General features: G+C 31.9%; 1 protein-coding gene across 1 annotated transcript in view; it reads right to left on the reverse strand.

Moving 5' to 3' along the window:
* Positions 1-16263: 16263 nt before the first annotated feature.
* The window catches only part of LOC124543931 (lysine-specific histone demethylase 1A), a 336248-nt gene continuing 328229 nt past the window's right edge, over positions 16264-24282 (reverse strand). Inside the window, exons 12-16 of the mRNA XM_047122261.1 lie at positions 22284-22396; positions 21207-21330; positions 19543-19726; positions 18201-18328; positions 16264-17106 (exon numbers count right to left, since the gene is read on the reverse strand). Of these exons, the coding sequence (XP_046978217.1) occupies positions 16952-17106; positions 18201-18328; positions 19543-19726; positions 21207-21330; positions 22284-22396 (704 nt within the window). The 3' untranslated portion in view covers positions 16264-16951. The remainder of the gene's footprint in view (positions 17107-18200; positions 18329-19542; positions 19727-21206; positions 21331-22283; positions 22397-24282) is intronic.

Genomic DNA, 24282 nt, shown 5'->3' on the forward strand with positions numbered 1-24282 from the left:
GTGCTTGACACGTCAGGATGATAAAAATAATTAATATACGCGATTTAAATCCGTTAAAACTAGTTTTATTTCAATGTGTAATAATCGCGAAAATCTAAGACAACAAATGTTTTGTTTACTAAGATGACAATTAATTAGTATTGCCATATGCAGTTATTTTAAAACAATATAAGTTTATTTTAAAAATAATAATGTACAAAATTCCAAATTCTTAAATCTGTTATAACCTACAGCGATTGGTTAATTGGTGTGTTTTGTCAAATATTAATAATGAAAATAGATGCTAACTTCACAGTAGTATTTTTTTAAAAGATTTATCCAAGAATTGTTAATATAAACGTCTTAATCTTAAATATATATGCATGAGAACTATAAACTACTGCGCGAAGTCTTAGGGGAGATTTCAGTAGTATCATCATTATTTTCATCATTATTATCATTACATAGTATAAAACAAAGTTGCTTTTCGCTGTTTGTCCCACTGTCTGTGCAATTCACACATCGTCAATCATAAATATCGAAATCACATATTTTATTAATAGGACGTAACATACAAAAATCTATCCATAAGAAGTATAACTTAAAGCGTAATTAAAAAAACACCTTACATAATTAAGTGAGTAAAAATCATATTCACGTAAGAAATAAATATTGATAATTTGAGATAGCGTACATAATTGGCAGGTAATAGGTTCTACGGATTTTGCCGATGCTACATCTAAGTTGTGTCGTACTGTACAACGACACAACTTTAATTATTTATGTTGAACGCATCGAAAAAAATAATTGAGACACACACACATTGATAAAGCCTGACGTTTGGTGTCAAACGAAGCTGTCACGCACACCAAGATAGTAAACGTGGCTCGTTTGTTTTATATCTAAACGAGTATATTATAATTATAAGGGTTAATAATCACTGAAAAGTCTTTATCTTTGAAAATAAGCGATAAGATGGAAAATATTAAAGGAAAAAGCCATTCAAAGATACGGTTATTGTTCGTAATGGGAAATTCGAGCATAATAGACTCGATTAGATATGTGATATTCGGATGTTACCTCCGTTGTATGGCATGGTATCAGTATCTACTTCATAATTTTATTTATTTATCAACTTTAATGTTTCACACATGGTGCGGACTCATTGCCCGAAACTCTAGTAACTATTCTATAGGCACCGTGCAGAAACAATAGAGGGCGTTATAATTCCGACAGTAGAGACACACACAAAATTGGTGATTTTTATAAAAATAAAATCGAATAGTACTTTTTAAATACTTGAAGGTATACTTACGTGTGTTTTATAACTGCATTTATCCATTTCACTCTTCTATACCTAAGCCATGGTATGTGAGTACTATTAGTAGGGAAATAGTAAAATTTTACACCCTTAAAATTGTTTTTGGATGTATTACGGCATCCAGAAATACAACAATACATTTCGATAGCTCAAATTATTAAAAATTAACACGATAATTCAGAAATATTTTCCGTTGTTTGACAGTAGAATTTCTGAAATTGAGGGTAAAAGTTTTGAATATGAGTCACGAGATGGCAGAGTCATCGCTACGCACGGTGCCTATATATTAGTAGCGGTCGCTTCGTTTAACTTTTAGGAATTGGTCGTCAGGTATCATAAAAAAAACTATGACCTTATGAGTTCAAACTTGCTTCACTTATTTAAATTTCACAAAAGTCGGTTCAAGGGCTTGGGCTTGAAGGCGTAACAGGCAGACAGTACAGAAAGACAAAGTAACTTTTGCACTTATTAGATTTAAAACATAAGCATTATATGTCAATATCATTTATTACATGGTTTTCAAGGCGCGAGAGTGTAAAACCGACTTCAAGTTTCTGTTGATTATATTATGTTGACATTTAAACTCATTAATTGGATTTAAATCGAGGAATTCACAGATTTTTATCTTATAAGTCAACTACCAGACTAGCGATCTAAGTAGGCCGTTATTTGCGAAAGAAGGATTCTTTAGAAATCGCATTAAAAATAACGTCAGCACTTTTTCGGGTAGCAATATTCATTCTGATATAATTGGCGAGGGTCGCAATCACTTAAATAATCAATAAAGAATTCGTTATCTGACCGAATACTGAAAATGTACAGTCTAAATTTTTTTAAATTAATTATTACTGCAAATAAGAAGAGCTTTCATGACTCGTGATATCCAACTTTCAAAAAATGTGAAAAGTATTTTTTACCGATTAGACTTGTAACAACTTGCTTGATAATGGAATATAAGCTAACCAAGTTACTAAGTAGGTTTCGTCTGGTTAAACTAAAATTACACCACACTACGCACACCACGCACTGTTAATAAACAAATTCTCTAAAGGATGATAGTATAAGCCTTTGAACATAACCTTTTTTCCACCTAGATACAGACCAAAAGTACACAATAGCGCTATGTTTAAGATATTTTCTGCCTAGCGATACGATTTGGAAACCTTCAAGAAAAGACCGTACTCATTCTTAAAAGCCGGTACATCCTGCTTTTTTGCCACCTATAACATAAAAAAACCTACCCTAAATTAAAGCACCAGAAAACTATAACAGATTTCAGTGACAGACAGATTGAGTTACCTACAGATAAATTTCAAGAGCAATTTACTTTGTATATTAATTTGGTTTCATGAGTCGTAAAACACTAAGCGAAATGAAAATTATGTCACGCGTGATGTTCTGCAATTACTGTAAGTGGAAGCGAATTGGGGCGAACGGAATGACGAGGTTCCATCATTGTGGTCTTAAGAGAAGTACGAAAAATATTGTCATAGAATATTTTGAAGGATCTTTGAATATTCTTAATTTATTCGTGCTCTATTATTCAACGGTAAATAGAACAATGTGTCTTGTAATTTTCTTTTAAACTTGCATTATATTTTTACCAACTTTAAGGCTTTGTGAATACCCATTCATCAAAGGGTGAGGTACGTCAGTGTACAAGAGACATAACATCTAAGTTCCCAATGTCGGTCTCATATTAGCCATGTAAGCGATAATATCTACGGAACCAATAACAATAGGCACTTGTGACATCTTATCATCAGGTATCCTATTTTATAGTTCGCCTCTCTAAAAAAAGGATTGATGGATACAATCCAATCATTGTTATTTTATATACTGGGTAAGATGTCACTTCGCTGAACAAAGTCAAGTCAGTGTTATTACAGGCGCAATGGACATAATACATTTCATGACGGACTTAGTCTGAAATAAATACAAGAATCAGGTCATAGTTAGCTTTGTAATCTTTAAAATTCTTTAAATTAATTTATTTCTGTAACAAAAGAGTATTGATATGTTAATATTTGTATAAGATATACAAATCCGGCATAACTAAATCTTAATTGTTCCGAGAAACATTTTAAAATGCTTTTAAATTTACAAAAAAACAGTAAGTCATCTTAAACGTAATGAATAATTGTGCAACATTACAATTTTGTAGCTTCAGTTTTTCGTCCTTTTCAATGACGAATTACGACTCTCAGATTGCTTCGTATTGTTAAAAGAAATTTAAAATTTTAGCTTCATTATGATGTCTTGTTTTATATTTTAGAGCCAATATTTCAGAGGATTTGATTGAGTGTCTCAGTTTTAGGCAAAAGAACATTACTCAGTACGTCAAAGGCATGATTTATATAATTTATTATTGAAAGCTATATTCGACACACGCGTCTCTATAAAGATAATTTGAAGTATCGAAAATGACATTATTTGAAGAGTTTGTAAATAATATAGAATAATGAATACGGTATTTTTTAATAATACTGTAACAATGGAGATTTTTTATATCTATATAATAATATACTTTATTAAATATATAAATATAAAATACGGTAATATCTAATACCAGGTATTATTATTATAACAAGTATTTTAAACGGGTTACTTACCATGTTCTTTTTACTTGATGAAGCTCGATATTTCGATATTTTATCTACAATTGTATTGTTCACGAGACGTCCACATGACAAACATGACAAAAACATGGTAAATATCCCGTTTTAAATGCTTGTATTAATAAAAATAGTCGTGTTAATTTAAATTCTATATTTATACTTTTATTATTTATTACAGTGAGTATTCTTGGTAAAATAAAATATTGCAGATCAATCCTGTCGCCTATTTGGAGTATGAAAATAATTAACACAATATATCTTTAGTAAGTTACGTTAATTTTATGAAATCACATAACACAATCACTCGACCACAATTAATAAATATTATAAATCATGACCAATCAACACTTAATCGTCCATATAACAACACAAGGAAATCGAAATATTGAATATAGCCAATTCCTTAATACTTATAAATTGCATCATAATATAACGCTATATCATTCGTTAATACTACTGTTAACGGTTTCAAATAAAGGATCATTATATTATATAAATTTGAACATCTTTTACATTAAGTTTTCTTAGAACTTTTTTTCTTAAAATAATCCTTTCTGAAATAAATCGAATTCCTTTCATCTTTCTCGTTAGCAGTCATTTTCTTAAACCAATTCACGGAACGATCGCTACTAAAACTTTTTGCTTCAACAACAGGAGTCGGTAGTGTCGTCCTAGTTAAGATTCCTTGGAGCGCTTGCAGCAGAAACGATAAAAGCGACATTGAAACCACAATGTTAATCGGATCAAAACCGATGGAATGATGATGGTACGTCGTAATGCCGTAATTAGGACTTCCGCTCGTACCAAATCCAGTACTAACGTAATGATTACCAAAGCTCCTACTATCCGCTTCGGTTTGGATATTGTTGGTTTTAACGTCCTCTGTTAAAGGAGATTCTATTTGATTCCCAATACTTCGAACGTTGCTTCTATTTTCATCATAAGCATTTTTATACATAATTTTCGATCTCGCGTTCATGTATCTTATCTTCTTTAATACCGTTTGAGCGCTCATTTCTATATTCTTTAGCAACATCTGTATTTTGGAGCTTTGCTCTTTCATCATTTTTGTCATATATTCTTTGAAGTTTTGTATTGTCGGCGTCACGTTCACGGCTTGTTCTTTTTGTATATCGGATTTAGCGAGATTTAATACTAAAATTACGAACATAACGAGTGTGAATAGCGACATGGCTACAGTCACTGATTTATCGACGAAAAGTTTTGAATACATTAACTCCGCGCGGAAAACGGATTTCAAATGAATTCGCTTATTCGATTTTGTTATATATGTATTGTTGATTCGCGGTTCGTTAAATAAGATAATCGTGTCTTGTTATATTTCACAGCGTAATTTCTCATTACCTTGACATTTGACCTAGCTGATCATTATGGCAATTTCACTGAGTACAGCGCGACAAGACGACTTGGAGATATTTTGAGTGACATAAAATTTCGTTTCTCATTTCTAAAGCAAACAATCATTCGAATTTAGATGAATTGTACCATGACTTCGACACAGTCGAGTAAATTTGGTAAACGCTGATTACCAAAAACGCTATTTTAAACATTTTTGCGCATTTTTTTTAAAAACACAATTTGATGTGGTGATTATTTAGGTGTTAGTCACTTATTCAAGGTTATAGAGCTTGAAGAATTCTCAAAATTGGAAAAGAAATCGACTATATCGTTCAAAACGTCATTTTATTTAATTTTTTGTGCACTTTGGCCACGGGCCAAGAGCCATATAGCCCAGTGTAATTACTTTTAAAAAGTAAATATTAAATTAAATTTTTGAATTCAATGCTGAGAAAGAACAACTGATTTTTTTAAGAAATAGGAGCAATGCGCCTTTTCAACCGATTTCGAAAAGGAGGAGGTTAGCAATTCGTCTGTATTTTTTTTATGTTTGTTATATCATAACTTTTCACTGGGTGGACCGATTTTGAATTTTTTTTGTTTGAAAGCTAGCGCTAGTAGAGCTAGTAAATTAAAATGGGATCACCATTTTAATTTAGTCCAGTTCTGGTGATGGTATCCACATGAAAACGGTAGAAGACGATACCGGCTCCAAATATAACAATAACTATAAACACATTGTATAATCGTAAATCGACTTTTAAGTAGTCTAATATATTTCATTTCATTTTACTTACGAGGTCTCTAAAAAAATGTGTTGAATACGCAATTATTTTTATTAGCCTTTAGTGCATATTTATTTGTTTTAAAATATTGTTTTGTTTGAAGTCCGTTTTATTTTTAGGTAAATTTATTTTTATTTATTATTATAGAATAAAGCTTGTGCTAGGAGTGAGAACAACATTAGCCCAAGGCGTCAGTATCGGTCAATTTTGTGTCAAGATATATTCGATTAAGTAATTTTTTTAAGTCGTTTAGTGTGAAAGTAACTGAGAGGTAGGAATTTTCACTTTTTAATGTTTATTAATTAATAAATTATTAGAACAATAAATAAAATAAAACATAAAGTATTAAACAAATTAATATCATTGTATCAAAATAAAAAAATATGAATAAATATCATGTTCGTAGCGCCATCTGTACAATACGTACTGAATCAAAATTAGACGTCAGTCAATCTTGCGCAGTGCCATACGACTGCAGCGCTATCTATGGAAAACATATTGAACTTAAGCAAATTAAATTAAATACAGTAATTAATACAAAATTCAATTATTAAAAAATACTTTACTATTAATATATTATAACTGACTGAAAAATATCAGAAAAGGAAAAAAAACTACTTCATAATTTGAACAGAAAACTATATTACAGAGACAACTATCGTACAAAGAAAAACATAGTTGCAATAAGATTTGCCGTCGATATATTTGGTTTCAAGAGCGAGCTACTAGATGGCGCTTATTAGTACGAGTGATAGTTTTTTTTATTAATATTATCACACGCAGGTGCAGTCCGAGAGGGTCTGATAAGGTTTATAACCCCTCTGTCTCAAAATTTAATAAACCTTCTTAAAAAAATAACTTATTATATATATGTAATAAATTATAGTGATGGTTTTATTTATTTATTAAATGTTAGTGAATTATATTTCGTCGTATTGATAATTAGCTGTCGCCCAAGGCTTCATATATTGGGCTTAGGGATATTAGGGGCAGGTTGTGAATTTTTTTTTTTTTATGGAATAGGTTGGCGGACGAGCATATGGGTCACCAGATGGTAAGTGGTCACTATCACCCATAGACAATGGCGCTGTAAGAAATATTAATTGTTCCTTACATCGTCAATGTAACTAACCTTGTAACTAAAATGTAACCTTGGGAACTAAGATGCTATGTCCCTTGTGCCTGTAGTTACATTGGCTCACTCACTCTTCAAACCGGAACACAACAATACTGCGTACTGTTGTTTAGCGGTAGAATATCTGATTAGTCGGTGGTACCTACCCAGGCGGGCTTGCACAAAGCACTATCACCAAGTAAAGCATATTTCATCAAATTCGGTTAAGTGGTTTGTCCGTGTAAGAGCGACAGGCAGATATACATATAGAAAGCGCTACTTTCGTATTTATAATATTAGTATTATTATGAGAGATGGTTAGAACTTATGTATCTTAAGCGATGATTACAGTTCCAAACGCAGGCAAAGCACGACTGTGATGTTATGGTCATGAAAAAATCATCTCTTACTTGACAATATCTGCGAGGAGGCGAGAGTTTCGTTTCTAGTAAATTCTGCCACATGTTTATCCAACAACACGCATTGGAGCAGTGTGGTGGAATAAGTTCCAAAACATCTCATCGAAAGGAGAGGAGTTCAGCCCAGTAGTGAAACATTAACAAGCTGTTACTACTAGTACTATTTATTGTAGATCTGTAAATAATGACACAGAGCGTCTTCGTGTTAAGCAGGTATTTGAAACATTCTTATTCTATTATCAAATTACTGTAAGAAAGTTAAACGTCTCAAAAACATATGTATATAGATAGACGTGAAGATGATTGAGTTTGGTTTTTAAATTTTATAAATAATTATTTCTGCGATAACAAATTAAAGAACACTATTAGAAATTGAACCATTTGAAAATGTTTTTTTCTTTTATTTAATATTATAAACAGGTACTTAACTTTTTGCTATAAAATATTTCGGTAAAGATAACCACTTGGAATACGTAATAAAAAGGAGACTCTTTTAAAAACATTAATTCAACACATTGAAAAAAACAATACATTTTAAGGTATTAAGACTTGGCAGGATAATATGTTTCGTATATACTCTATGACTTGATTTACTGAAAATTGGATTTAAGCAAACCCTCTTCAAGGTGGTTATGGGAGGATAGGTTTGGGGGATAAATGTTTAATAGATTCGTTTTCTAAACTTAAAAATTCAAATTAAAAAAAAGGATTTCTCGGAATTTCGTTTTTTTGTCTCACATTTGAAAATATGAAACATTATGAAACATTTGAAATAAGGAGACTCTCTCAGGAGAAGGAAAGGAAATATGCATGTATATATGCCGAGTTTCAAATCTGTCTTTTAGGTATAGAAAACCTATGTAGTGACATATACAATATTTGCGTACTAGTTAACGTTTACGTTCACGCAGGTGCTCACCGGCCATGGTCGCTTGGGTAGGTTTTTGAAGATAACGTCCTCGCGCCAGGAATATGACGTACTATGGACACTGACCGTCATATATAGATAGACTGTACCGCATGGGAGATCCAAAGGTTCCATTCCCTGTTGTAGACGGCGGATATCTGTCATTAAAAAGGCAGAAGTGCTGGAAGTATTTGATATCTTTCTGCGAAAATATCATTGCAGAAGATGGGCAACTGTCGATTTGTCGATGTGCGTCGCGAAACATGTGATGCCCCTCTAAGAAACAGAGTTGGTTCCGCTGTTTTTAGTGTGTATTCTAGTGTCCCAGGGTGCACCACCATTTCTAGACACCAGTAAATTCCATTTCATGTGGTGGAATCGCACAAGACTGTTTTTTACAGACACAAAATCATATTTAATTTCAGAATAAGACTATTTTACTACCTTTACGGGACTTCCTTTTAGAATCCCCATTCTGTACCAGATGTAGCTTCAAATTTAATATAATCCTGTAAATTAATATTAAAAAACTAGGTACTTGTAAAAGACCACATGAAAAATGTTATAGCTTACTTGGACATTTACAATGGTAAGTACAACGAATTAAAAACGTATAAAATTATATACATATCTGTGTAAGTAATTCTTTAATTTCTTATAAAAATATTTGTAAGATTCCACGCAAGTATCCCGCTGGTAACGCTCCTGTGCTGGATGAACATCTGTTTCAAATATTATAATTATCTAATATATGCACTAATGCAACTTCGACAAGTTACATCCTTATTAATTAATTCATTGATAAATTATTCATAAGCTTCTTGGTAATTAATTCAATATTAACATAATTTTGTTTATGATATAAGTAATCTGTGTTAATTATAAATTATAATAATAAAGGTTAAATGATATTCAAACACTGTTGCCAGTAATAAAATAAATAGTAAATTGATTAAACATTTCATTACAAAATTCTATGTACGTTAAGAAAGGTAATTTTTTTTTTTTTGATTCTGAGACATAAAATAATATATGTTATACGGGGTAGCTTTAAGGTACTGTTTCGGGACGGTACCATGCGAAAGCGATCCTGTAATTTCCGTCGAAGTGGGAGAAGGTACCACTGGTTGTTATTGGGTATTCCAGCATACGAGTGCACCAAACACGAACATACACTTTATTGGGGGCGGGGGACTCCAAATGCATAACGCACTTATCCAACGAGAATAAGAAGTGTGTAAGGTACTGTAGACAGGTACGGAAGGTAGTAGTTGTAGTTCGAATAGGAGTTACCTTCGTCTGAAACCTATTTGTACAATCAGCTCATCCTTTCCATTCAAAAATGTGACAAACCCAACATTGAAAACGTATAAAATTCAAGTTCGTAGTGCCATTATATCAGCTAGTATGGTATTTAACTTAAACAAAAAAATAATTCTATATATTTCGACGGAAAAATATCTAAAATCTATAAAAATAATTTATTTATAGACTTTTCCAACCAAAAGAGGGTCAAATAAGAATAGACAACATTGGCACCGAAATGACACGGTATCATTGGTCGAGGTATCTTGAATAATCTATGATATTCACTATGGATTTGCGACAAAATGTCGTTTGGAACGTCAACGAAGCTATTATCGGAACTTTGGATCTAAATTAAAAATATACATATATAAGTACTTGCAGAGCCGAGATGACCCAGTGGTTAGAACGCGTGCATCTTAACCGATGATTGTTGGTTCAAACCCAGGCAGCAACAGTAAATATGCATATGCTTAATTTGTGTTTATAACTCATATCGAGCTCGTGAAGGTAAACATCACGAGGAAACCTACATGTGTCTAATTTTATAGAAAATCTGACACTTGTGTATTTCACCAACCCGTATTAGAACAGCGTGGCCGGAATATATTCCGAACCTTTTCCTATAATAATAATTTACAGGCTGCTGTTGTTATTGTTATAAACAGTTAATTGGAATAGTGCCTTTTTATAAACACATATAGCAATCAAGAACTGTTACCAGAGAACAATATAGTTGTTTAACTTTATTCCTACTTCGATTGGAAACATTTATAACAAAAAAAATCAAGATTTTCAAGTTAGTATAAATAACAAAATTATATCAACGGTTGCATTAAACGTTGAGAAGGTAGCTTAATAAAACCTACAACCCGTCTAATTAAAAATACATTTACAAACGCCGAATTAATAACCTCCCTCATTTTAAACGGCTAACAAAATAGCTTCCGTTAATTATAACCCTACCAAATTAAAAATTCACTAACACCGTTCGCTCATTAGCAAAACAGATCTCTCACTGTTAAAACTCACTAATACCTTGTCACTTGTTAAACGAAATCTTATGCAAACAAATGTATTATCTTGATGCATAATTGCTGGGGGCCGTTGTTATATAAAACTAGCGACCCGCCCCGGCTTCGCACCGGTGCAATGATATGACATCACAGTAGAAACATCAAAAATGTCAAAGTTTCTTTACGAATTTGTCCATATATAAAACCTTCTCGAATTACTCTATCTATAAAAAAAACGCATCAAAATCCGTTGCGTAGTTTAAAAGATTTAATCATACATAGGGATATAGGGACAGAAAAAGCGACTTTGTTTTATACTACGTAATGATGTAAAGTTGGAGCTTGATACAAATTGCTCGTACTCCCGATATTAATACCTCGTTTGTTGGACTCACTACGCAGCTATTTTTCTAAAGCTAACACCGTAAGGTTAATTGTAACTAAGCGCTCGGACAGAGAAAGGCGTGCAGCCGGTCTCATGGATGTTATAAATGAAAGATTATTATTAGTTTTTATAAGCTTAGATTTATTAGTACATTCGATCACAATTAATTGAGAATTAAATCGTTGGAATACATGATCAGTTGAGGTTAAAATATTTTAATAATTGTTCCTTAAGAGTGGCTGATGAGACCTAAGTCGGTGAATTATTATCATTATATTGTTAATAATGTATTATTATTACCATGTGATAAGAAGAAATAAACCGATTTTGGTCACAGTGATTCTGTAAGATGACAGTTGTTCTATATCCAAATATGCACTCATATTTTTGATGCAAATCCAGTTCGTCTGATTCCATAGGTCTGTTACTTATAGGATTTTGTTAACTATGAAAAAAGCACTATTTGATTGTTCTTATACAATATATACTGCTTTTTCTTAACTGATAAGTAACTGAGTTGAATTCGCTCGGATTGAAACTTGCACATTGTAATAAATTTCACTTTTTTTTTATTGGGTTCAATTCGCACTTCAATCACATATCATACTAATAATATGTTACTGTAAGTTGTTTATTTGTTAGTCAATAATAAAAAAAATATGAGACTATTTGTCGCTCTCGGCTTCGTTCGCGTTTAAGGCCTTGTTTAATACCAAATTTTACAAAATTCAGTTCAACGTTTGAAACGTGTAAAAACAACAGACAGCATTTACAGACGCATTTAAAAAATAAGTGTAGACATATAATATTTATTAACAATTTAGTATGAGAAATAATTTACATATGATTTATGGCAGACATTCGAAATATTTTCTATTAACTAACTTGCAGCTGCGCCGTATTAAAAAAGAAACAAAATTTTTGACGTGTATTTGTGTTCAACGCTTTGTATTAAAGTATCGTTTTTTAAATAAAATTATTTGAACGATCTGTCAAATGCCAGTAGATTATTTATTACTAGCGCCCCGGCTTCGCACGGGTGCTAGTAATAAATAATCTAAACTACAAACTAAATAATCTAATACTGATACTAAACATACTAAAAAATTTGTTCATTTACGACATCAAATTACAAACTACTAAAATTATCACTGATTCTTTATTATATTGTCCACGTATTATATACAAAAATCTTCCTCTCGAATCACTCTATCTAATACAAAGAACCGCATCAAAATCCCTTTACGTAGTTTTAAAGATTTAATCCTACATATGGATATAGGGACAGAGAAGGCGACTTTGTTTTGACTATGTAGTAAAGAAATATTTGATTTTAAACGAACTAAATAAAAGGAAGCAATTCTATTATTACTCGTTCAAGGCTAAGTGCTTGCGTTCAGTTAACAATGAGAAAAAATGTTACGTTTAAAAATACTCAATTAACCCGAGTTTTATCTTTCGTGTTAATCAATGGGCGTGGACTAGTATAATCTATTCAATAATCAAACAAAGTAAGATGAAAATCGTATGCAATTAAAAATCAACTATATTCCAATACGATTATAGTTTATTTTTCGATATCAGTTTTAGCAACTTGTTATATTTACAAATTTGAGTAACTAGTCTAAGCAAACTAGAGTTTTATAACGACTTTAGATTTATTGGTACATCCTAACACAATTAATTTAGAATTAAGACGTTAGAAAATATAAGAGCCGCTTCGCTTGAACAATTACATTTTTTATTTTTAAATATAGCTTGAAATGACGCAATACGTAATTACGATAGTTTTTTTTATGACTTTATTAGCAAAGATCTATTTTATTCAGCCTTAATGTGATAGAGAAGAGTAGTTACGGTCTTTGACAATTAATTCGTCTTCGACCTCCGATTCTCCCTTAGACGATTTAATTGTGCCTTATATATCAACGAAAGTAAGATGAACCAATATCCGAATTCGCAGACTCCTGATGAATTTTACATCAATATCAAATAAATAAAATTTCAAATTTATGGATACATTTTTTTTTATTTAGCCCGTCTGATTTATTACGACCTGCTTCTAATTTATTCTATCGATAAACAGCACAAGAAAGACTAAATATTATATTTTACAGATTCGATTTGTCCCATTTGCTATCGAAACACTGCCCTTGGAGTAGTGGTGCAAAAAGCTTCATCAAAAGTATAACACCTCGCCTTATTGCCTCCACTGGTGACAGGAGGCTCAGACGATCGGATTTGCGATTGGGGAAATGCTGCTAGTTTTCTTGCCACCATTCCACGCAATCAAAATATATACAGTTATCATTTTCAATTCATATTTGTATATATTTAAGCACTTTAAGCTATTTTTTATATCAATAAATATATTGTATTTATTTACGGTATATCTAACCCAATATAAAGTTTTCGTCATCCAAAATTATTTTTATAAATATTTTAAATTAAATCAATATTTAAGTCAAAGTCGCCGTAAACACTTTCGGAATGACACTATGTACATATATTGGACTACTTTCATCAGATAAGGCTGCAACAATTCACACTGGTCGTATTCAATTTGCCGGCAGCGTTGTTGAAAAATAATTAAAAATGTAATTAAAAAGCCCACATAAATCCGTCAATACCCCGCCCAGCACGTAAACACGACCAACTATGAATAAATATACGGTTTTTTTTAAGCCGTAATTGTATTTTATGCTTCCGAATTAAGTTTCACTACATTTGTTTAAAGTAATAGATATTACGAAATATTTCATTTATCAAGCGTTCAGGTATAAAGTGACTATTTTATTTTACAGTATTATAATTATTTCAAATGTGGAAGTAAGAACGGCATGACGCTCTCTTATGCATTTACTTACTTATGTATGCGTGTTATATACTTATTCGAATTTATTTGTATTGTTGAAGATTTTATTCAGTTCTATGGTAGTAGGATCGCCTAGTGATTTATAGTCGCAGGTTCAATCCTGAGGCTACTTGCCCTATGCTAGGTGCTCAATCTACGGAAAGTCCTCTTGATGGAAAGTTATCACCGTCACCCATATATCCTTGAAACATAAGGGAAGTTTACTGATACAATTTCAGTCTTGGAATAACTTTTTTTTTTTTTTTCTACTTTATTGTTAAGGGTTTTTTTATCCATCTGGCATGTCAAACCCATCATAACTTAAGCTATATACACATCAACTTATATTTAAGTAATTAATTTCCAGCATAAAATTATTGATGAATAGACAACATCTTGCATATTGCTCTAGCCACGTCAGACGTGTGATCAGTCAAGGCGCTTTGCATTATACCGACGTTGATTTTATTTAAGTTAAAACTATTCATCAATATAATAATAATAATAATGGAATAACTTGTAATTGATGATTGTAATGTCCCATATAGGCTCCTGGAAAACCTAATGAGGTAATTCTACAATTCTTGCAAATCCTACTATGATTACGTAAATAATATGACTATATTATTATCCAATTTCCAAAATACTTAAATATGAAGGTTACGATCAATGGCATATATCAAATATTACATTTTTCCTTGTATAATATTAGTATCAGTACAAATGTTGACAATAAACTAACGAACTAGTCATAAAATACTATAACACTTTTGAAATATCATATAATAATGATTTTTTATTTCATTTCAATGTAATATAAATGACAGAGACAGCACTTGAATCTACAAAATTAATGATATCACTTTTTATAGTTCGTTTTAATGGAAGTACGGGTGGAGACAGGTGTGTTTTTATAATTGAGTTACCCAATATGCTTTTAATGCAACGTATTTTTATATTAATTATTTTAGCAAGATAAACGAAAAATAAGACAAGAGATGGCTCAGTGGTTAGAACGTGGACTCAAAAGATGATTGCGGGTTCAAATCCAGATAAGCTTCTGAATTTTTCATATGCTTGTCATTGTCAAATTTTCATTGTATAAAAAAATAATTTAAAAGGATTAATGACGTCTGAAGGACGGACTCTTATGTAAAAATATTACTTTTATTAATTATTAGTTAAATTAAAAATACGTACGTTAAATCGCCTATATTATAATGCGTCTAAATTAAATAAAAAAAAAAAAAAAAAAAAAGGTATATTACTATTTTGTAGAAAAAAAAAAAACATTTATTACAAAAATCTATTTATTGCTGATACACAAACATTTTTCTTAAAACTAATTAGCGATACTATTATTATAGAATCGAAGTAGAAGTCATTACAATTTTAAAACAATAGTTACTCTTTGCTGTGAGACCTTTTTGTACCATCTTATTCTATTTTTATTATTACGGATATGAAAGCTCAAATCATTTAAAAAAATAACAACAATAACATTTTATTGTCACAAAATACGCTTTAAATATAAATAGTGAAATTACTAATTTATTAAACCATCACAAATAAATCCTTCATTAAAACTGACAAGAACTAAAAATTAATTAATTTTAATCTGCATGTTACGAGCAAATTAAACTTTTAAATATATATTCGAAAACCACAGATTAAAAATAACTTTACAAATAAAAAAATATAGCTAATCGAATTTTGAAAATAGAACTCAGTTTTAATTAAATCGCAGAGCGTAGGTGAGTCTAAATATATTTGATGCTAGCGTCCCTTCATCATGACCTGTGTAGTGTTCGTTAAATAACAATAATAAACTAAGCCAGCATTAATTAAAACATCGCTCTTAACTAGCGATGAACTTACACTTTTAAATCTCATTTTTTAATTTAAAATTTTATTCTACGATGTTAACTGACGATAAAAGTTGCTTTCCTGCAATCTTCTTGAATAATTACGATTATTTTCTTTTCTATGTGTGCATATTCATACACATCTAAAACTTCACAAATACAATGTTTCTATATAATTATGTAACCTATTTTAGTACTTACAAATTCTATCACACATGAGACACAAGACTTTATTAAATATCAAGTTTTATTAATCATATTAAATTAAATCATCATTTAGAAAGTTTCAGAAAAAAGTCCTTAAAATGAATAAATCCTTTAGTTCACGCTGTTTCGTTAGACATGCTTTTATATAAAACCTCATTTTCAAATAAGAGAATTGAAAGAAGTAATTCCATATAAAATCTCAATTCAATACGGTACCGATAGAATCATAAGTTTCTAAGAAGATACTATGACTATAAATACAAATGCATTTTCATTTATAAAAGGAATTTGTTCCCTTGCTATTTGTATTATTAAATTTGAAACGACAAGGACAGCATAACATCGATAACATAAGAATAAAAAAGAGGTACCGTTAGCATAAAAAGTTGTGAAATACAACTACATATTACGTAGAGTCAGATTACGTCACAAAACACAACAAATTAAAGCCAATTAAAATTGAACTAATACTTAAAAATAAAACGCACACATTGAAAAAAATATTAAGCTTTACTCAAGCAAATACGATCATATATAGTCTAGTAACCATCTACATCAAGTTTATAGTCAAATACTTACTTGTTAAACTCGTGTCATTTATGAAATACATCTAATAGTAACTATGACACTATACTATATAAATCTTAAACGTACACATTACTCGCTTGCGTAGACATTAAAAAAAAGTATCAGTCATAAAAAAAAAAATCAAGAAGTCAAAAAATTAGTATTTGAAATTATGATGACAGAAAGTAACTTCAGATAAGTCAGTCTAATTATTGTTCTTACGTGTCATCCTAATTTGCCCATTTGTCCATCAAGCATGATTCGCTGCAGCTGTAGCGGCTGCAACGCTCGCGTTCGTTATTGGAGGCTGAGGTATCAGAAGATCGGCGAGCCGTCCAGCTTCACGGAGACCAGAGAGGAAAGCGCCGTGAACGGTCGCTGGATAATTACGCATCGTATGTTCACCTGTCAATGTCAAAATGTACAATTAAGAAATATTAATCTAAATAATTAAATGTTGAAATACATATATCTCTAGTTTGGAAAAAAATACTTTATACTTTGTCATCATTATTAACTTCATTTTGTGTTTGTTTCTTGGATTAAAAGGGTAATGATTTCTTGAAAAATCTTAATTATGAAATACATATCTATTGAAAGTGCCTGTAAATTTCCCATTTAAGGACTAAGGCTTCCTCTCCCATTGATAAGAGGGTTTGAAGCAATTTCCACCACGCTGTTCCAATGTGGGTTGTTGGAATTCACATGTGGCAGAATTTCGACAAAATTTGCATGTGTCTTAAATGCAAGTTTCCTCACGAAGTTTTCCTTAACCACCGAGCACGAGATGAAGTTTAAAGACAACTTAAGCACATATATATAGTTGTGCTTTACCTGGGTTTAGACCCGAAATCATCGATTAAGATGCACGTGATCTAATCACTGTGCCATCTCAACTAATAATATCAATTACTAATATTAAATTTCCATTTTAGTTATTTACGTAAATTCATTTCTGGTTAAAATCAGTGGCCGATTTTAGAATCGTCAAACGTAAATCAAATATTGAAAATGAAGCTGTCCTTCGATTGACTAATTTTAGATGCGATGATAAATAATTAATCCCGATCGGAACGAAAGGTCGCTCTGAATTTTAATTGTCATTTTTGTGCATCTGATAAATCCGAATACCTGCGATAATGGTTTGTCAATATTATTTCGCTTAATTTTATCAAGATCTGTTAGCTTGGTTTTAAACAAACAAAAGTTTCCATATTAAAATGTTTTTTTTTACATTCGATGAAACATAATAAAATACATTTCAACAGCAGCCTGTAATTTCCTACTGCTGGGCTAAGCCCTGCTCTCCCTTTGAGCATTAAGCACTTGAATATTCAGGGGTTTTTGCCTGGGTTTGAACCCGTAATCATCGGTTAAGATGCACGCGTTCCAACCACTGGGGCATCTCGACTCATATAAAAAAATACATTTAAACGGCATAAATTAATGGACATTCTTTTTTTGATAGAAATATTGCTATACCGTAAATTATTACTTACCAGCAAAGAATAATCTGTTATCACCAGACGAGTCAGGAACTGGTGCTGCTAGAAGATCATAATCAGTTCCAGAGGAACCAACTGCAACAAAGCTGTAGGAACCTCGAGCGAACGGGTCTGCACGCCATCTAATGACCAAAAAGGTTTAAGGTTGACTCCAAGAAAATATAACTTGCACGGTCATGATATTTGGTAAATCTAGAACATTAGTAAAGTATCACTTTTAAATTTTTAAGAAATTGTTCAAAATTCTTCCCAGTAGAGTGTATTGAACATACATGGAATTTATCCTGAATTCTGTTCTAAAAGATGTATTTACTGGTTCCGTTAAAGGAATCGCAAGACACGACGTAAATCCCAAAGATATTTACGACGCTGGCCGACATTTACCATAAGACTTTTCAATAATGCAAAGGTTGCTTTACCGCAAACATTTTAATAACCCAAATAACGAGTATAATGTCATATTCAAGAGACAAAACAATACAAATAGTCCGTATTGTATGCATAAACGGAACATTCCGTGAGCAAATTTTGTGATCGCTACCTATTGTTTGTTTTGAAGACAGCAGAAGACTTGACAGAAGTAACGTAATGCCAATTTGTGGGCACGCAATGCAACATTTAGAAAGTCAAATACTTTTTAGACACTTAAGGTTGAAGTACCAAAGGGCGATTAACACACAATTGTGGCAACGCAAATTTACATCGGTCCAGTTTATGTCCGCCGGACAACAGACCAGCTTTGTGAACTGCATACAAAATGCGTAGTATTGTAAATACTAGGTTGAAAGGCCGGCGCATGTCTACGTCACGGGGTAATGGAATTTATTAACATAACAACTCGTATTGCTTAGTATTGGACATATATCGAGTAATTTAGGTATTGCTGTGAAATCGAAAAGGAATTTAGCGTTTCGATTTATTTTCGAACTGTTTCTTTTATTTATTATTGAATCTATTGATGTTACTTAAGATCTTATAATACTCAAATTGATTTTAGTCTAGTGGCCATACATAGCTATTCAAAATCACATTTCGTAATTTTCAAAATGTAACAAATGTTACTGGAAATCCATGGCTTGTAAAGTATGATCATACAATAGAATTCTGTCATAAATTAAAAGAAAAGAGATAACATCGTTTGAAAATATGAAAATAAGAATAATTTATCGACTTTGCGAAATCGGAAACGTGGCGTTATAAACTTATCCTTACTTCTTGTGCATATACAATGATAATAGCAGATTATATCAACGCGATCAATGTTACTATGTATACATGAAACTGCACACAAATTAACAGTTTTAAAAATATTAATTTTTCTAGTTAAATTTCTCACCTTGTTACCACACACTCTTTCGGCTGTGGAACAGCTGCGTGTCCGAAGATACTCTTGAGCACGGCGATACAACGACCGACAATGACGTCATCAGTCACGTTCTCCATCACGGCCGCGGCTTCACCCGCCACCAGCGCGAGGAGTACCGGAGCACTATATAAATTCCAAAACAGGAACAGCTCACCTGTTCGTGACAGTTAATATTAAATACTATTTGGCATAATTTTCCCGAAACGCTCATCAAAATCTTTTTAACTAATTTCAATATTAGAATAGACGATGACTCAATACCTACCCAACCAGAGTTTAATCTTACCATTAGTGAAGAGGTTAATCATTACAGAAATTAACGTAGTTTCATAATCATTGAATAGAGACTCACTACCTATATAAAAACTGCTTTGAAAGAAAGCATAGCGGGTGTTGCTTAACTATAACCAACATTACAAACATTGTTTATTTCAATATACATAGGTCACTAGATCACATAAATATTACAACAAGAACTGAAAGTACGTAGTAGATTAAACTTCAATCATGGAACAATAAGGAAAAAAAAGCGCAGTTATTAAACACTATGATACTTACAATTAAAATTCAAACAATTCCAAAATTACATATCAGAATAGATTAATTGATTCTAAATTTTGATTACAAAGATGTTCGTTTGCAATTAAGGAAGATAAGTTTGACGTTGGACCAATGGAGCATTTAATCCAGAACGAGCAACCTAATAAGGTCATAATGAGGACGACGATACTATTAATGACAGTGAAGATCGTCCGATATTTAATAAGAAGTCTTTAACGCGGACACATGTTCCCACATAACTCTGAACCGACGTCGTTACCGTCCGATATCCGATCTTTTTACACCAAAACATTAAATTTTGGTAAGATAAAAAACAACCAAGCTCATTGTTCCGGTATTCTCAGCAACGTGGGGACTTAATGAAGTTAGCTGAGTACACAACAAAGAACTAAGGAGGTGTACTAAAGCATAACGTAAAAAATAGCCTGTCTTGACTCGTTGCCGTGATTTATTGCTCAAGGCTCCCTTTAGGGTTGCTCAGTGGCGTTAAATTATTCAGCTTTTAATTCGTTATCGCGTCGGCCACCGCTGTTTCTACATTTTACACTATTTACAACGGGAAATAATTTACGAGTATCATCCACGGGGATTTTAGAGCCGGCGAGGTAAATTTGCGGGATTTTGAGTGCGTTCACGTTGATATACCTACGATGTGTGACGTGTATGCTCTCTTTTGAGAGGAAATTTTGTATATTCATATATTTTTTTAAGTCAACCCGAGATGAAAACATGTCATGACAGATCCTAATCTACTTTAGAAAGTAATTGTAAGCATTTTTGAATTCGGATTTTAAGGCCGAGTAAGTTTGTAGTAAGGAATTGTAATTTTAGGACAGGGGACGTAAATGAATTGGCAACTATTAACCACCATGTCCAGCCTATTTGCTAGTCCGCCTACATCTCATAAATAGAAAAAAAATGTATATATTTAAGTAATAAATAAGTGATCCCGTTACAAATAAAACATACCTAATTAAACGTACAAATTAAAAAGAAACAAATGGTATATATGTCATGATATATCTTTGTTATATAATATTTGTATAACAAAGTTTATAATTACGTAAACATACCTCTGCTGGCCGTAGTCGTGCCGACGTGTCCAAAGAGATTTGCGCTCGGGTCCCAGAAGGTTCTCTCAAAACACAACACAACCTTATTTAAGTTCCCATAGCCTAGTCGTTTAATTGCAGCCACCTACAAAGTAAAATATCTAATTTATAAAAGCTCTTACTGCGACTGTATTTACGTGAAATCCTGGGAAATATTTTTTTTATATTCCATGCCGTTAACTTATTATACACTTTTGATTTTGACTTATCTAACCACGGAATCGATAACTACAGTTACATATATTTAAAAAAATCCATTCTGTAATATTAAAATCTCCAAGTCATAATCAAATATATTAGTTTGAAAACCATTCCAGCTTTTAAAATGTTAATGATAATATACAATATATTTAATTGGCAAGACTGTTTCTACTGTATAAGCTAGCCTATGTCAAAGATTAATAAGATATATGATACACCAGAGTATATCAATTACTCATTCTCTGTATTATTTATTATTATAAAAAAAAACATTTATTCATAAATTTAATTATAATATCTTTTTTACGAGAGTAACGATCTTGAGTGTGACCTTGGGCGTTATGTGAGTGAAAAGTATATAAATAAAATGACATCCAATGTAACAAAAATGTATTCATATATTAGAACAAAAGTAAGTAGTAGTAAAGTAAATTAAAGTAACAGCCTATAAATTTCCCACTGCTGATATAAGGCCTCCTCTTCCATTAAGGAGAGGGTTTGGAACATATTCCACACACTGTGGAATATGTTCCAAACCTGCACTGCAACAATGCACATGTGGCAGAATTTCGATGAAATTATACACATGCAGGTTTCCTCACGATGTTTTTCCTTCACCGCCGAGCACGAGATTAATTATAAACACAAATTAAGCACATATATATAGCGGTGCTTGCCTGGGTTCGAACCCGCAATCATCGGTTAAGATGCACGCGTTCTAGCCACTGGGCCATCATATTAGAACAAAACGTAACAAATATCTTTCCTACACTACGTATCGACTTTTCGACATCAAAGTCACGTTTACGTTCTCACTTAATTATTCGACATACTCACTTTCCAATCAGGCAGCGGCGGATCGAACTTGACAAAGTTCTGCTGATTCTGGCCGTTGTTTGCGACCGCAACTTTGAGCACTCCCAGAGGTAATGTGCAGAGTATCACGTCGCCTTAAAGAAAATTATATTTTTATATTCATTAACTGAAGTGAAGAAGTGAATTGTCTTTTTAAAAAATAACTCAACACTAGAGAAGCGTAATTTGAGATAAAATCTTCAATATTATTATTTAAAGGATTCGATGATAGTGAAATCTATCAATTAATTATTTTCGAAGAAATTCATATTAATTATAATTAATATTTGCAAAGACTATTTCATTTTATTTATTTTAAGCATAAAATGTAATAACATAAATAAATAAATATTAAATAGTTAAATCGAATACTTCAGCAGTCTCAACAGACTTTTAATCAAATAAATTCAATGAAGCTGATTTAATAAAAGTTCGCTATAATCCAAAATTGAACGGTATAGAACATTCGATTTTAAATTTTTACACTTTAATATACTACTAGTTACTAAGCAAAATCGAGTGCAGATTCTTTTTTCATCTTTTTAGTATATTCTCATACAGAGAAATTTTAAAACAAATGCCTATCAAATCTTACACTTCATATTGAAATGTCAAGTCTTAATTTTTACTAAACTGATTTCGACTATGAACAATCCTTAAAACTAGGACATTGTCATATTGTAATACGCACGCGTATTTAACTGGACTCTTTATTTCCACAATCTCATTATCAGCTGATTCAAGTATATAAATTGGTCAATTTGAATACTTTAAGACCAACCAGAAAAACATATTAGTTATAGTTTTAATCAATTTTAAAACTCATTTCGATCATGATGGTAGGGTTGGTTTGAGGTCGCCTTGTAGTAATCATCATATTTTCTACCGCCAAACAGTAATACCGTAGTATTTTAACTAAAATCACAAGATCGTAACATTTTAGAATCCAACGTTGGTTGCAACGTTGGTCTTATATTACCAATATTAGACTGAGTTGACAACGTCATCATCAGGTGACTCATTTGCTTATCATATGACATAAAAATGTATGAATCTCAAACTTCTCAATAAATTTATCAAGACAAACACATCCTCTAAAGTTTGAGATTACATCATAAATTATGAGTTTCACTGCATTCTGCTTGCGATATTATATCCTACAATAATTGAAATTGCTTTACGAGCCATTCACGTAATGGAACAGTACTCTTTTAAGCCATAGGCAATTTAATTTAACAACGCTACAACAACAGCCTGTAAATTTCCCACTGCTGGGTTAAGGCCTCCTCTCCCTTTGAGGAGAAGCTTTGGAACATATTCCATCACGCTATTCCAATGCGGGTTGGTGGAATGCAGATGTGGCAGCATTTCTATGAAATTAAACACATTCACGTTTCACGATGTTTTCCTTCACCACCGAGCTCGAGATGAATAATAACAAACACAAATTAAGCACATGAATATTCAGTGGTGCGCCTGGGTTTGAACCCGCAATCATCGGTTAAGATGCACGCGTTCTAACCACTGGGCCATATCGGCTGTCTAATAACGTTATAGTCAACAAATACACAGACACATGTAACATGTATGAATATTTTTGTAAGGGTTAATGGTCTCACGATAACTTTGAATGTATAGGATTGACGGTCAAATGAAAAGGCCGCGGGCTAGAAGCAATCACCGTGAAAGCCGGACCTTAACTAACAAAGCCGCAACAACTTCTACATATCGTATAAAACGCTTTTTACATTAATCGCAACCACGTGTTTCGTTTAGCAAATGCATAATAGATAAATGTTTCGTGCTGACGTAAATTATGTTTCATCTTAACACGAAATGCGTTTTTGTTGAAAACTAGTTTAGGTACGAAGTTGCGCTTGCGTTTTAAAGGTTGATCGTCATTTGTTTTTATAAAAGTCACAGGAGTTCAAGCATGTTTTATATTAAAATGATTAATTTTGATTTGACTAGAAAAGTACGA

Source organism: Vanessa cardui, chromosome 3 (genome assembly GCF_905220365.1).
Source record: "Vanessa cardui chromosome 3, ilVanCard2.1, whole genome shotgun sequence".
Lineage (NCBI taxonomy): Eukaryota > Metazoa > Arthropoda > Insecta > Lepidoptera > Nymphalidae > Vanessa > Vanessa cardui.